Consider the following 14864-nt stretch of genomic DNA (forward strand, 5'->3'; position numbering starts at 1 on the left):
AAAAATTAAATTGTTAACAAGACAATAAAATTTTAGATAGGTCGTCCGGAGCAAATTTTACGAAGCTTATTAACGACAAATTTTACGAAGCGAACAACAACTATGAAAATCTACAAACTGATGAAAAATCAGTCATTTAGTAAACCGAAATTTTATGAAACATGAAAGATGATGAAACAGCAAACATATATTTATTTGTTGCAGATATAGAACAAACATCAGAACCGTCGCTCGTAGAACTGGACACACCGGTGTTAGTATCTCGCATCGCTGACGTCATCGGTAGCGGATGCACATTTACCGTCAATACTGACAATGAACTGGATGCGGAATGCCAGGTAAGAGATATATTAGATGTCTAGATATATTGCTTATCATCTGATTTATATGTATTTAATTTAACAGACCAAATTGCCCACCTGATGGAAAGTGGAAAACCATCACTTATAAACAGTGACACTTCTCAGGGTATGCAAGGGGCACATACAAAGTACCGCTCTCTATCCGTCAACTTGATGTGTCAGTTTCACCGGCAAATATATCCTTGACACCATGGTAGTAGTAGGTACCTACCCAGATTTACAACTGTATTGTATAATGTATTACATATTGGTCAATTCGTAGAATAAAATTGTTTTCATCATAAAAAATAGCCTGTTCTGGTTACAGGTTATCAATGTAGAAAGTTCTATAATTTAATTTTTTGTGTGCTATTCAGAATTTTATGTATTCAAAATCTTGTTCTTTACACGCTGCTCTTAAAAAGGATGTACGAAAAATTTCAAGATTAATATTGTACGCTTTGTTGGTAAGATCCTTATGTATAGTTAGGAACAGATATAAACTTTAATTCAATTATCACATTTAAGTATTTTTCTAACGTATAATTTAATACTAAGGAAAATTTCATATTGTGGATTCAAAAATCCAGCCAATGATCCTCAAGCAAAATCTTTCTTGCCTTTTCCCTATAATGCCAACAATTATTAACTATCAAAATAACAACCGTTAAACAAATAATTTGCATGACGTTATTTTGAGAGCAAGACTTTTCTGATATTGTCAAACATGATGAACTTTAATGGGACTGTTTCTAATGATTTTTTTCATTTCAGTCATCATGTGGTTTAGATTCGCCACAGACGTACGAAAACCAGGAACCCTTAGAGAGATCTAGATCAGATAAAGACTTGAATGAGACTTTCCACCGTCCACTAGAACCTAATCCTTCCAGAGAAAAGGTACCTTTATCCCCAGCCATACCAGAAAAAAATACGTCGAAAGTCCAGAAAACAGACAACGAGTCATTGAAAAACCAGATTAATGACGAAATGATAGCAGAATCTAACTTTTTGGACGCCAATAAAGTCAATGTTACTGAAACAGAAGTAAGAGTTAAGAGAGAAGTAAAAGAGAAGATTGTATTGCGCCGAATAGTAAGAGAAAGTAACGAAGCTATTCTAAGAAGCAGTTCAGAAGATATGAATATTGAACAATCAGAAGAAATAAGTCCTCCAGGTGAGTTGAGTAAATATTTATAGATAGCATTTGTAGGTATTCATGTGGAGTATAGGATATAATACATTTTTAGAAAGTAACAATTACATCCAAATATTCATAGATCCTAAAGGTATTTATTTCTGCTTTCTGCCTCTTCTTTATAGTCATTTTATTTAAGGAAGAATGTAAGGTGGCAGATCAAATTCGTTTGTTAGATAAGGAAAGTTAGCACAACAGAATTGTTTAGTCATTTAGACTAATTGGAATAGAGTGATTGGAATAGAAAATATTGATTTTTCTGTCATCGCAACGAAAAAGAGAGCATTATTTTCGTCGTTGATACATCTTAATCACATTTTTATATATTGTAATTCACGCTTTCAGAATGTGACACTATATCCGTCGGCGTAGTGAGCAAATCTGTCTCAAACGACACAGTGTTCAGCGAACGGATCTGTGCGCGCGCACTGCATAACTACACGTATAGTGTGCCGCTGTCCCATTGTCTACACCATAAACACGTAGACATTACGTTCAGGTAGGTGTGATTATAGCTTTATCATCTTCAAATCTGTGTTTTCTTCTTATTTCTTCAGCAAACCTTGGTTCCGAATATTCTGATTTTGCCTGCCCGACTGATTCTATATCATTAATCTGTGCTGATTCTGATTTGATGCATCAGATTTGCTAACCCACTTTTTTGATTTTAAGAAAATGTTTATACTATTGCGATATACTAAAGTGCCAATTAAAAATTATTAAAGTTAAATTATTTGTTATTTAAATCAACGAATTAAACAAAACCAAAAGAGAAACGACACAAATGACGTTGCAGTTTTAATTACTCTTACAGAACTTTGGGAAATAACAGTTAGGTAAATGTATACCGCTTACTCTAAAAGTGATTTAGGAACTCCAATTGAAACTCTAATAGTGATTTAAAAAATGCCAGAAAATAAAATTAAGTTAAAATGCAACGTATTCGTAAAGAAGTTCGATAACGTAATTGTTTTACAGGTCATCAAGAATAAAGGAAATCCGCCTCTGTGATCTTCACTGCAAATATGACACGCTTAGAAATTGTCAGCTAAACCGCGAAATAGCCAAACCAATCCCTACTGGCGACTATTGGACTTCCAAAATGACCTTAGAATGCAATATGGATAGACACATGAAGATTCGTGCTGGATTTTTGCCATTAAAGGTGAGTAAGCTAAGTTTATTTTAGAAGTGAAGATAAATGAACAAAAGGGTTTTATAAGGTGAGAGTGAATGGAAATGTTGGAAGAGGAAGGTCAAGGAATGTTCTCCTTCCAAAAATCCAGGACATTTCCAATAAAGGCAGGTTTACCATAATTTGTACGAGTGCGAAAGGAAAGATACCAGTTAGATATACAAGAATTGTAGCAAGTGAAAAGACGTGGTCTCTGCCTACTCCTACGGGAATTAGCAAACAATAATGATGATAATAATCCGGAAAGCGCATTGTTGGTTGACCCCCCACTAGGTCGACCGAGAACATTTGAGTGGGTTACAGGGAGCCGCTGGATGCTGGCGGCTCGAGATCATTGTATTTTGAAGTTCATGCAAAAGGCTTATGTCCAGCAGTGGACGTCCATCGGATGAAAATGATGATAATGATGATGATGATGATGTTTTGTTTGTGGAATCTTTAGAAACCTTTTCTTTTTTTCAGGATTTGTGCTACCTCGCGCCCGACCCTAAGATGCCATTCGTAGAATTCAACATTCACGTATTTAGAGATTGTCGCAATTAAACAATAATAAAGAAAATAAATATTTTAATATCTCCTCTAAAACATACCTAGGATCTTTAAATCTACTTTTTGGTAGAAATAGGTATTTGATATAAGTCAACGTGTTGAAACTGAAAGTATCCACTAATTCCATAGAATCGTTTAGTTAATCTTGTCTATAAACGTTCCAGTATTTACTATTGTATTTCTACACCTAATATTATGTATTGTTATAATTATTACAGTTGATAGAAATGAGCTTTAAGTTTTAAATAATGAAATGGGCACCTTTTTAAGTGGTATATGGTTCTCTAACAAAATTTTAGTGTAGGTTTACCTTTAACTAATTGTTATCCATGTTACGAGTACTACCTTTTCGTCGTCATCAACCCATATTCGGCTCACTGCTGAGCTCGAATCTCCTCTCAGAATGAGAGGGGTTAGGCCAATAGTCCACCACGCTGGCCCAATGCGGATTGGCAGACTTCACACACGCAGAGAATTAAGATAATTCTCTGGTATGCGGGTTTCCTCACGATGTTTTCCTTCACCGATTGAGACACGTGATATTTAATTTCTTAAAATGCACACAACTGAAAAGTTGGAGGTGCATGCCCCGGACCGGATTCGAACCCACACCCTCCGGAATCGGAGGCAGAGATCATATCCACTGGGCTATCATGGCTGTACTTACTACCTTTTACGACAGTTATATTATAACATGACAATTTAAACCATTAAATCCAGTGATTTCATTGTAATTTAACAGCTAACGTAACCACGAGGTACCTACAGTTAAAATAAAGGTTTTTTTTTTAATTCACATGGTTACTGCCCTTAGTATTATAAAAACCTCAAAGTCATGTTTCTATGAGCTGTAAGTAGTCACAAAACATTCCGAAAAGTGCAATTAATATAATCTATCCGTCCTTGAACGTATATGTATTAAAATTAAATCATTCCTAATATTATATATCAATTATATAATAGCTTTAACGTCATACTAATATATTACATATACCTATCCGCTCTTATGTAAATTGTATGAACATTTGAACGTAAGTTGGATCCCTAAAATAAATTGTATGGTTTTTTTTTTATTTTAACCCGCTTCCAAAAAGGAGGAGGTTCTATGTTCGGCTGTATGTATGTTTTTTTTTGTGTATATCCAGCGATATTTCCGTCCTTTGTGGACCGATTTTGAAAATTATTTTTTTGTTTGGAAGTATACCCTACTTCCAGGCCTCCTAATCCTTCCGACCGACCCGATCAGTGATGTTTTAATTAAAGCCGTTTCTGAAAGAACCACAGCAATTTTATAATTTAAACGGCTTGAATTAATACATCACTAGCTTGGCACCGCCTTCAAACTAATCAGAAGGGAGCATATAGGTACTATGTTATTTTTCGCTTTTTAGTTTAGTGGGCAGGTTCATTTTTGTGTTGGAAGTGGGTTGAGTAATTTTTACTAACATTTTAAAACTTCGGTAATGTAGGACCGGCAATTATCTTTCCTCCATTGTTGTCTTAGGTTTCATACATTCCATGCGGAGTCTGCAAGGAGTTTTTATGTTATATACTACAGTATTTTAATTTAATATTAAAAAAAAAACTGTAGCATTTCATTATACACAAAAGAAATTGAACATTACAATTTACTTTTTATTGAATAATAAGTTATGACCTCTTTAAGGATATTTTATTTTTTTAAAGGTGGTAGCTATTTTTTTTAATTTTTTATAGTTATAATTGTATTGTACAGAAAGGAATTTATAATTTTAATATTTTTTTAGATTATTCTAGTTATTGTTTCTTAATATTTTTAGATAGATAAATACTCATATTACAGTAGGTATCTATTACTTTGACAAGTAAAATCACAAAATAAAATAGTTTAATTATTGGTATAAAAAAAATATTTAAATAACCGTGGGAAAAAAGTCGCTTTTATCATCAAGATATAATTATTCTACTAATCTATATTCCGTTTGCTAAAATAATACACGTTGGTATAACAATTTCAGTGAATAATAGTGTCTTGACCATTATTTGAAATTTTATTAAATTCATTAAGCAGAAGTTCATTAACATTTTAAATAATTTATTTTAATTAATAAAGCTTGAATAATTTTTAAAAGGTTGATAAAAGTTAACATTGACAATTTTACGTACAAACAACAGAATCATATTATTTTTTATAGCTCACTTGATTAAACAATATTTTTATAAGGATCCCCAGTGTTATTTCAAAGAAAAAAGCGACTAAAACTTTTGAAACAATGATGTACTTAATTAAAATAATTTAAATTAAGTTTTTCTTTGACGCACAAAATATTAATAAGTAATTATAATTATTAAGTAATGTTAATCTCGATAACTGTTATATAAACCTCAGACAGAAGTTTCTGTATTATTTTATGGTATTAACCCTTGACGTGAGGTATTCGTACCTAATTAGAAAGTGCAATTATTTTTTATGGCGGGATTTTGTAAAATAATTTGAATAAATTACTATTTTTCACTATAAATTATTTTCGCTTTTAATCATAAGAAGACAATATTTTTGTGTTTTTTTTAGTAACTATTTTTTTGTTCTACAAAATAGCGTCATGAAGAATTAAATGTAACTTAAAACAAGGAATCTCTTATTATCTCAAATCTAATGTTAAGTTTATTATTATCATTATTATATACCTAAGGAAAAAGATAGAAATATTAAGTAAATACATAATATAATGTAGGATTTAGATGAACGTAGAATTAAATAATATAAATCACAATAAAAGTAATCACAATTTTGGATTAATAGGGATCATGTTTTATTGGATAGTATAATATTATATCAACTAGTAGGTGAGGTAAATAATAATATAGAAGTCATGTCACCCTTAAATTCAATTTTTTATTTTCAAAATTATTATAGTAAGTATTATTTAGAGGTATGTGTGAAGATATTTTGTTAAAAAAAAGACGTTTTATTATTTAAGACGCTAAGTTTTAAGGGACGGCCTTAGGGACATGGTAACTGGAGAGTCCGCCCCGTTTGCCCCATAGTAGATCCAACCATACATCTAATGTACAAGAAATAAAGATATTTCTCTTCGAAACAAGAGAATGCTTGATTTTTGCATAGCAAACCATCCATTAACGTGTTATTGGTGAAAAACTTTATTTGCAAACTTTGACCGCATTTTTTTTATAGCGATTTTTGCGATAGGGAGTTTAGGAATTTTGTGTAAATTGACGTATAAACGGTTCAAGCAAAAATCTAGCTTCCTTTAACTTTTTCAGTTTTTTTTAATTCTTTGTTCCTTGGACTATAGAAAACAATTAATTTTTTTCTATTATATAGTTTAGCTTATGTGAATAAGCCATGTATCACCGCTTTGCATTTAAGAAGTTGCCAAAATCTAAGGTTCAAAGGGTGGCTATAGGGACAAGTTGTCTGGAGCGGTCGCTTCATTCGCCCTACAGTAAGGCTGTCCCAGACTTTAAGCTTCTATTTTAGGGTTAAAACTAAGTTTAACATTGAGGTGTCCTTCTTACGCATTGTAAGTAAAGTAGGAATTAGTTTATACAACACGTGCTGAGTTTGCCCTTTCCCTATTTACGAATTAACAAAAAATGCGTTAAGAAGTTTCGCTTCAAAAATCTCTTGCCATATTCGATTCTCAGTTTTTAATTTTTTTTCTCGACTTAACGATTTATTTATGATTTTTCATCGTAAATATTTTTTTTTATTGTTTTTTTGCATGTTAATGTGTAAAAACAAAACATTCCCGTTCCAGTTTTTATAATTAAGTATTAATGAATAGGTAGATTTTAGATTTGTGTAAAAACACACAGACAAACAAAATATAAAATGTATAAGCTTAATCGTATTCGCCTATTTATTAGTACATACTTACTCGTATAAACGAGTATATTGTATTTTTCTCTGACAAGTTCTAAATAATTTCAATACTTTTTTTTCTATTTTAGTGTCTTGAATTTTTATTTTTAATGAATCGTAATTTGTTAAAATTTTACGCCATATTTTAGTTAAAGATATTAAAAATAATTGTTTTATTTGTTTTTTTTTTATATATATTATTATCTATTAACAATAAATATTTTAGTAACTTAAGATTAGTTAAATGTAAGTTGTAATCAATTAAAATAAATTCATACAATAAAAATACAAAGCAATGTTTATTTAAGGAATAAAGATTTAACTGTAGAGATGTATTTTGGTTTTTATTTACTCGTCCGCCATATTTTGTTACGCTAACCACACACGATTCACTGCCTACATCCGTAGGCGCGCTACAGACTTGCCTGTAAACTTGATCGTGTGTGGCTGATATTTCGTATGTACAATTTATTATGGACTGTGAGCCTGCGATACCTCGTTTTATAAACGCTGAAAAGTAAGTCAATATTCCTACTATAGGTAATGGTAGCCAAAATTGGGGTGTGGTGCCATTTTTACCTCACTTTATAACTGAGAAATCAAAGGTTCGAAAAACAATGTTAATCTATACTTATAATAAATCTGTAGAGAGGTCAATTCTGTACATGAAATATATTTCCAAAATAACTATCAGGGGGTGATTAGTGGTCGATACTGATGCCAAAAATACAATCAGTAAAATTTTTGTCTGTCTGTCTGTCTGTCTGTATGGTCTTTATAGAAACAAAAACTACTCAACGGATTTTAACGAAACTTGGTACAATTATTCTTCATACTCCTGGGCAGGTTATAGTATACTTTTCATCACGCTACGATAAATAGGAGCAGAGCAGTGAAGGGAAATGTTGGGAAAACGGGAGAAGTTACTCAATTTTTTAAGCTTCCGTCGCGTGGTATATTCGTTATAGAAACAAAAACTACTCGACGGATTTTAACGAAACTTGGCACAATTATTTTTCATGCTTCTGGGCAGGTTAAAGTATACTTTTCATTACGCTAACGTCAATAGGAGCAGAGCAGTGAAAGGAAATGTTGAAAAACGGGAGAAGTTACTCCATTTTTTAAGCTTCTGTCGCCGTATATGGTCCCTACCATAGGAGTAGAGTAAGGATAGGGTGGTGGTAGGGTAGGGGTAGGATAAGGATAGGGGTAGGGTAGGGGTAAGGTAGGGGTAGGGTAGAGTAGGGGTAGGCGTAGTAGTAGGGTTTCACGCAGACGAAGTCGCGGGCGTCCGCTAGTTAATATTATAATTATACAATATTCCTGTGCCCTCCCAATTAGTTGTAAGGACTGTTAGGAGTGGTACTACTATAGTCCAAAGCACGGGTAGGTATCGACTCTACGGATAGGTACCAAATGCTAACTATAGCTAATTATCTTAATGCCCTTGGGAAATTATCCCATAAATTCAATCGATATCATATTGGAGACTTTGTCGACGTAAAATTCAGTTCTTGAAAAATTACCCTATATGTTGCTCAAAAGAACATCCTCTATCTTCCATTAAAAGTTACATTAAAATCGATTCAGCCTTTGCAGAGGTTGTCCAGATATTAGCCTGAACAAACAGACAGACAGACAATATTTAAAAAAAAGTTCTTTTGTGTTTAAACGATACTATAGGTAAGTACCTACTGTGTAAATAGAAGCACTTCAATAAAGCACAGACGGCCTCCGTGGCGGAATGGTATGCGCGGTGGATTTACAACACGGAGGTCCTGGGTTTGATCCCCGGCTGGGCCGATTGAGGTTTTCTTTATTGGTCCAGGACTGACTGGTGGGAGGCTTTAGTAGGTTAGTTACCACCCAACCGACAAACACGTACCGCCAAGCGATTTAGCGTTCTGGTACGATGTCGTATAGAAACCGAAAGAGAGTGGATTTTCATCCTCCTCCTAACAAGTTGGCCCGCTTTCATCTCAGATTGCATCATCACTTACCATTAGGTGAGATTGTAGTCAAGGGCTAACTTGTAAAGAATAAAAAAAAATACAGGCACTTCAATTTTATTTACAAGTAGGTACTAGGTAGGTATATGTATTGAAATAGTTAAGTACGGAGAGAATGAACTTAGTAGGTATTTTCCTGTAGCCTTGTACCGGTTCTGGAGACGAGTAGATAATATCGCAGGAAAATAGTTGAAAATTATTTTTCCGTGGACTAGTTTTCCAAACTCCGTGTAATTTGTCCTGTTTACGTAACCCTTGATAAAAAATTCGGAACTATGCGTCTTCGAATTCTGAAGTAGAACTGGGTTGGGATAAAAAATTGGGTATCTCTTCCATCTAAGAAACTTATTAGAAACCTGGAATTGGAAAGTTGATGCCCAGTGCCTCATCAAATCATATCATCATAATATCATATCGCTACAAAGACCGTAAGTCCTGTTAGGTGGGTCTGAGTTCCAAATACCCCCATCGAACCATCTTACTAGAGAGTGGAGACTTGTAGGCCACGATAATGATATTCGTCATCATCATCATATCAGCCGATGGACGTTCACTGCAGGACATAGGCCTTTTGTAGGTACTTCTAAACATCACGATCCTGAGCCGCCTACATTCAGCGAATCCATGCGACTCGCTTGATATCGTCAGTACAGAAGGCGTAAGAAGAACCAGTCACCGATATAGCTCGACGTGTCGCGAAGCTGAAGTGGCATTGAGCGGGGCACATAGTTCGAAGAGCCGATGGACGTTGGGGTCCCCAGGTATTAGAATGGCGACCCCGTACCTACTACAAAGATATGATTTATTAAGTTTTAATAAATAAAAGATTCTGGCCACCTAGCCGCCCAGATCGCAGATTGTTAGACAATGTAAAGGAGTGGTCTGGTCTGGACTCGGCGACTTGCAACTAAAGAAAGCAGATGGTCCACCTGATAATAAGTGGAAAACATCGCCTATAAACAAAGTGATACTTCACAGAACAGAACAGGACACTTTCTATAAAGTGGTGTCCTGCTAATAAACATCAATCCGAGACGTAAGCTAATGGTAGAAAAGCTTTCGCAAATTGATTGCCGTCCTTCGTTCAAGGATAATGATGATGATGATGATGATGATGATGATGATGATGATGATGAAGATGATGATGATGATTGAAAATTGACCCAGGTAAGTATTACTAACCGCCATGATTATTTCTCCGCATTCCGAAGATAGAATGAAGTCGCTAGAAACCGTTACGATAGGTATAAAATTTTCCGAGATCCTCTCTTGGTTATAGTTTGCATAATTGATGCGAGTTCACTGTTCAAGGAGTGTACAGGCACCACACGATTTACAAACAATGGACATTACATTGCGCGAATTAGGAAAAAAAAATGGTACCTTTATCAAGGTTGTGCCAAACATGACTGTGTGGTTTTAGATGCTTCTGCTACTTGAGTTTTGGTCTTTTGCCTTGCTCAGGTTTTTTTTTTTTTATTCTTTACAAGTTAGCCCTTGACTACAATTTCACCTGATGGTAAGTGATGATGCAGTCTAAGATGGAAGCGGGCTAACTTGTTAGGACGAGGATGAAAATCCACACCCCTTTCGGTTTCTATACGGCATCGTACCGGAACGCTAAATCGCTTGGCGGTACGTCTTTGCCGGTAGGGTGGTAACTAGCCACGGCCGAAGCCTCCCACCAAGCAGACCTGGACAAATTAAGAAAATCTCAATCTGCCCAGCCGGGGATCGAACCCAGGACCTCCGTTTTGTAAATCTACCGCGCATACCACTGCGCCACGGAGGCCGTCGAAAGTGGTTGACGCATCGGACGCTGCATTCGTAGTTCGGCATTGTTGTGTGTGGCACTATTTAAAATAAACGCTATCGAAATTTAGCGATCATTTCGGCAATATATATCCATCTTAGACACAGCAGCTCTGATTATCGAAAGCTATTTTATTAAACCACTGGCAGCTTTTTCAGCCAGGATGTTTTTCTTCTTCCTAGGCACCTTTTGGTTCTACCTTGCTGTGGATGTTGCAGAACATATTTTGGCCTTCTGAAAAATATTTTAAAATCGCTCGTTATTCCAGCGCGTTGCAATATTATTTCCTTCTTCTATGAAGTCAAAAAGAAAATATTTTTTTATATATATTCTTCCGTAAGACCACATCTCAAACGATTGTAACTTGTGACTTGTTCTAACAAGCTTCAGTGATCATTTATGCTTTGCACCGTACAAATGAAGAATATAAAACACTGAGCAAGACAGGCACGAAGATCTAGGTCAGTTTCTTATTGCAAACAAGTTCTTCATCCTATAAAAACACCGCCATCCTCCAAACAGATTATTAAATCACTAGCTGACGCCGCGTGGTTACACCCGCGTGGTTCCCGTTCTCGTAAGAATACGGGGATAAAATATAGCCTATAGCCTTCCTCGGTAAATGGGCTATCTAACACTGAATGAAATTTTCAAATCGGATCAGTAGTTCCTGAAATTAGCGCGTTCAAACAAACAAACAAACTCTTCAGCTTTATAATATTAGTATAGATGCGATAATTCAAGACGGTTCTTTTCCACTCATCTGCTTTTCAATAACAATAATAAACGCACGAGCCACAAATTATGGTGTAACCACACGATTCTGAAACTACGGACTTTATAGCTATGCTTAAGTAACTTGATAGTGTTTCCTATGGTGAGAGACCATTCACTCCACATGCTGGTTTTGAATCATAATCAATTTCAACCTCAGTCTTGCCCGCGTCACGCTGCGTCGCGAACGTGTTTCTATATAAGCACTCACACGTGACGTCACGTGTGATTTCCCTTCACGAATTAGACACACACTCGTACAAATGTAAGTAAAAAAATCTTTTGTTGACCACATCGTATTATAAATTGATTTATGAGTCTATTAAAGTGTTTACGATTTAACCATTTAATTGAATGAGTTGGTTTAAGTAGGTACAGTTATTTTACTGCGTTCATGACGTTTTTGGCCTGTGGGAAATATAAACAAGATTCTTGTTGGTGTTCTTACTATCATCAATGGCGTTTTATGCGCTAGTGGACGCCGGCGATTTTAGAGTACAGTTTATAATTAAACTTTTCCGACTTTCCTAGAATGATGATAATTGACATTGTTAAACAAAACGTGGCTAAATCTTTTAACTACTTTCCCCTTCAAAAGTAAACAATTCTTAAGATATGCGCGAACATACAGACAGGAAAATATCTATTTTAAAACTTGGTTTTACCACAGAATACGATAACAATAATAAGTAGGACAACTTTACCTAGTAGACTTAACTTCTTTTGTCGCCTTATTTTAATTGGTGATATTTAACGTTTTTTTAGTCGTTTTAGATTTTTATTATACATAACCCTACCTGCTTATTATGTCTAGGTAATCCGGTAAATTTTGTAATACTTACCTACGTAACTACATAGATAAATGATAATTATTACGGGTGGTAGGATCTTGATGATGAATTTGTTAAGAAAGAGGTAGCTCTTACACTGTGTCATGCCGAATGTAATGAATGAAGATCAAGGAGACGGATCAAAGAGAATGGGAGGTAAAAAAGTTGGTGGTGGCTTTATGGCAGGGATACCAGCGTTTAAAAGGTTTTTTAGCCGGTAAGAGCCCAGCACTACCCAACACGGGTATCCATGAGGATTTCCCCCCTATGGGGAAAAAAGATAGCTCTTCCAGTTTAAATTTTCAGGTAGAACTTCATAGAACAGTACAGGTAGGTAACATTTGCCTATTGTTTGTATTTTTATTTCCGGACCGAATATATTCTAGAAGTAAACACGTTCCAAAATAGGCTTACTCATCGTTTGACATCAAATTGGGTTGATCAAAAAATCAACCACAAACCTAAAGGGTTAGAGCCAAGCAAAAGCCTTGCTATAGAGTATGAAAGTTAGCTCATTAAAAAAAAATATTAAAATGTGAAAAAAGAATGTATACACAGCACAAACTGTGGTGCACTCTCTATTCTCACATTTTCATGGTTCGATTAGTACAGGTAACATCATACGACTCGAGAGCACTAGAGAAATTATTAGACATTAGATACCAGCTTTACGTAACGCTTAAACCAGTAGAACTATAGGTACCTATCTCGGACAAATCCTTACAGAATTACCACGTTAGTCCAGTGGTATGTGGATTAAATGCAGTTTGAGACCTGGGTCGGACTATGTAATTTGAGTCAAATAAAATATAAGTATGAAAGCTTCGAGATTTCTTTGTATCTGTACTAATATTATAAAGAGGAAAACTTTGTTTGTATGTTTGTTTGATTGTAATGAATAGGCTTAAAAACTACTGGACCGATTTTAAAAATTCTTTCACCATTCGAAAGCTACATTATCCACAAGTAACATAGGCTAAATTTTATTTTGGAAAAAAAATAGGGTTCCGTAAGATATTTGGGTTTTTCGTAGGGGTAGATAGGAGTAGGGTAGGGGTAGGGGTAGGCTAGGGGTAGGATAGGGGTAGTTGAAAGTTTACATCGAGTTTCACGCGGACGAAGTCGCGGGCGTCGGCTAGTAGAGTATATACTAATAGCATTTCGCAAACGCTCATTGTCTCTACATTGTTGTTATTGTTTACCTGCGTCATTGGTCCCGTGGTTAGCTGGTTCAGCTACAGACGACGAGGCACAGGGTTCATCTTGGGTCAGGCCAACAAAAAAATAAGTGATTGGAATTTAACAAGAAAAATCTTAATAGCAGCCTGGAGTTGGGAAGTTGGCGGTGTTAATAAAACCCCGTGCCTTGGAGAGCAAGTAATTAGTCCGTTCTGCGCCTGATCTTTTACCGGTCGAGTCGGTCTGCCGTCCCGTCAGACTAAGAGAGTGAGGGAATAGAGAGTGCACACACTTGTGCATTATAATATCTCCTGCGCATAAGGTTAATCTAAAAAAATAGATTGGTCGCCGTGGCCAAAACAATAGGTCGGGAGCATATTATTATTATTGTCTCTACATCAACTCTGAAGCTCATTAGCTGGCACTCGCTGACCGCGAGTGGACCACTCCACTCGGTGACCAACTACCATTGTGACGAGCAAGTGGAGTGGTTCCGAGTGAAGATCTACTGATCTGTTGTCAGGTGGGTCCACTGAGCTATGGATCTAAGTAGCGTTTTTTCACGTGGCTGGACGGAACATCAACGAAGTTCTCACGATCTAAAATTGTATTATAATTGTATTCTCAATTACCGGTTTATTTACTCAATAATCTTTCAGGGAAGTGACAAAATTACAACATCGCATGTTTTTGTACCGACTTTGTAGTAGGTAGTTATATTTCGTTGGGATAAATTAACCTATTTGTATATGTAAATTTCTTACTAGCGGACCCGGTCAAGCTTCGGTTTGACTTATGTGCACTTCCCTAACCTACCCCTACCCCCTACCCCTCCCTTGTTGAACTTAGACCTACGCTGTTCCAATTCCCACTATAGGTTGGTCAACTAAGAATAGTTTTTATTTTTAATTTATAATTAGGTACATATATTTCAATTTTTTCATTATATACCTACCTAGGTACGTTGACTATTTTATATATATAAGTGGCAGGTTAGGACGCAGAAAATCTAAGCAATTTGTGTAAATATACCTAGATGTACTTGGGTATCTACCTTCCTACCTATAGGTCATGACATGCAATTGTGAACACTGGAAATAATAATCAATTA

The 14864-nt window shown here is 35.4% G+C and overlaps 2 protein-coding genes across 4 annotated transcripts in view; both read left to right on the top strand.

Annotated features, from left to right (window-relative positions):
- The window catches only part of LOC112045120 (uncharacterized), a 48100-nt gene extending 40617 nt beyond the window's left edge, over nucleotides 1–7483 (top strand). For all 3 annotated transcript variants that reach the window (XM_024081201.2, XM_052882796.1, XM_052882795.1), the window contains exons 16-20: nucleotides 205–338; nucleotides 1116–1518; nucleotides 1885–2038; nucleotides 2518–2704; nucleotides 3197–7483. In XM_024081201.2, the coding sequence (XP_023936969.1) occupies nucleotides 205–338; nucleotides 1116–1518; nucleotides 1885–2038; nucleotides 2518–2704; nucleotides 3197–3277 (959 nt within the window). In that variant the 3' untranslated portion in view covers nucleotides 3278–7483. The remainder of the gene's footprint in view (nucleotides 1–204; nucleotides 339–1115; nucleotides 1519–1884; nucleotides 2039–2517; nucleotides 2705–3196) is intronic.
- Nucleotides 7484–11858: 4375 nt separating this feature from the next.
- The window catches only part of LOC112045130 (putative fatty acyl-CoA reductase CG8306), a 32848-nt gene continuing 29842 nt past the window's right edge, over nucleotides 11859–14864 (top strand). The window contains exon 1 of the mRNA XM_024081210.2: nucleotides 11859–12009. The gene's annotated coding sequence lies outside the window, so the exon portion shown is untranslated. The remainder of the gene's footprint in view (nucleotides 12010–14864) is intronic.

The sequence above is a fragment of the Bicyclus anynana genome, chromosome 8, assembly GCF_947172395.1.
Source record: "Bicyclus anynana chromosome 8, ilBicAnyn1.1, whole genome shotgun sequence".
Taxonomy (NCBI): Eukaryota; Metazoa; Arthropoda; class Insecta; order Lepidoptera; family Nymphalidae; genus Bicyclus; species Bicyclus anynana.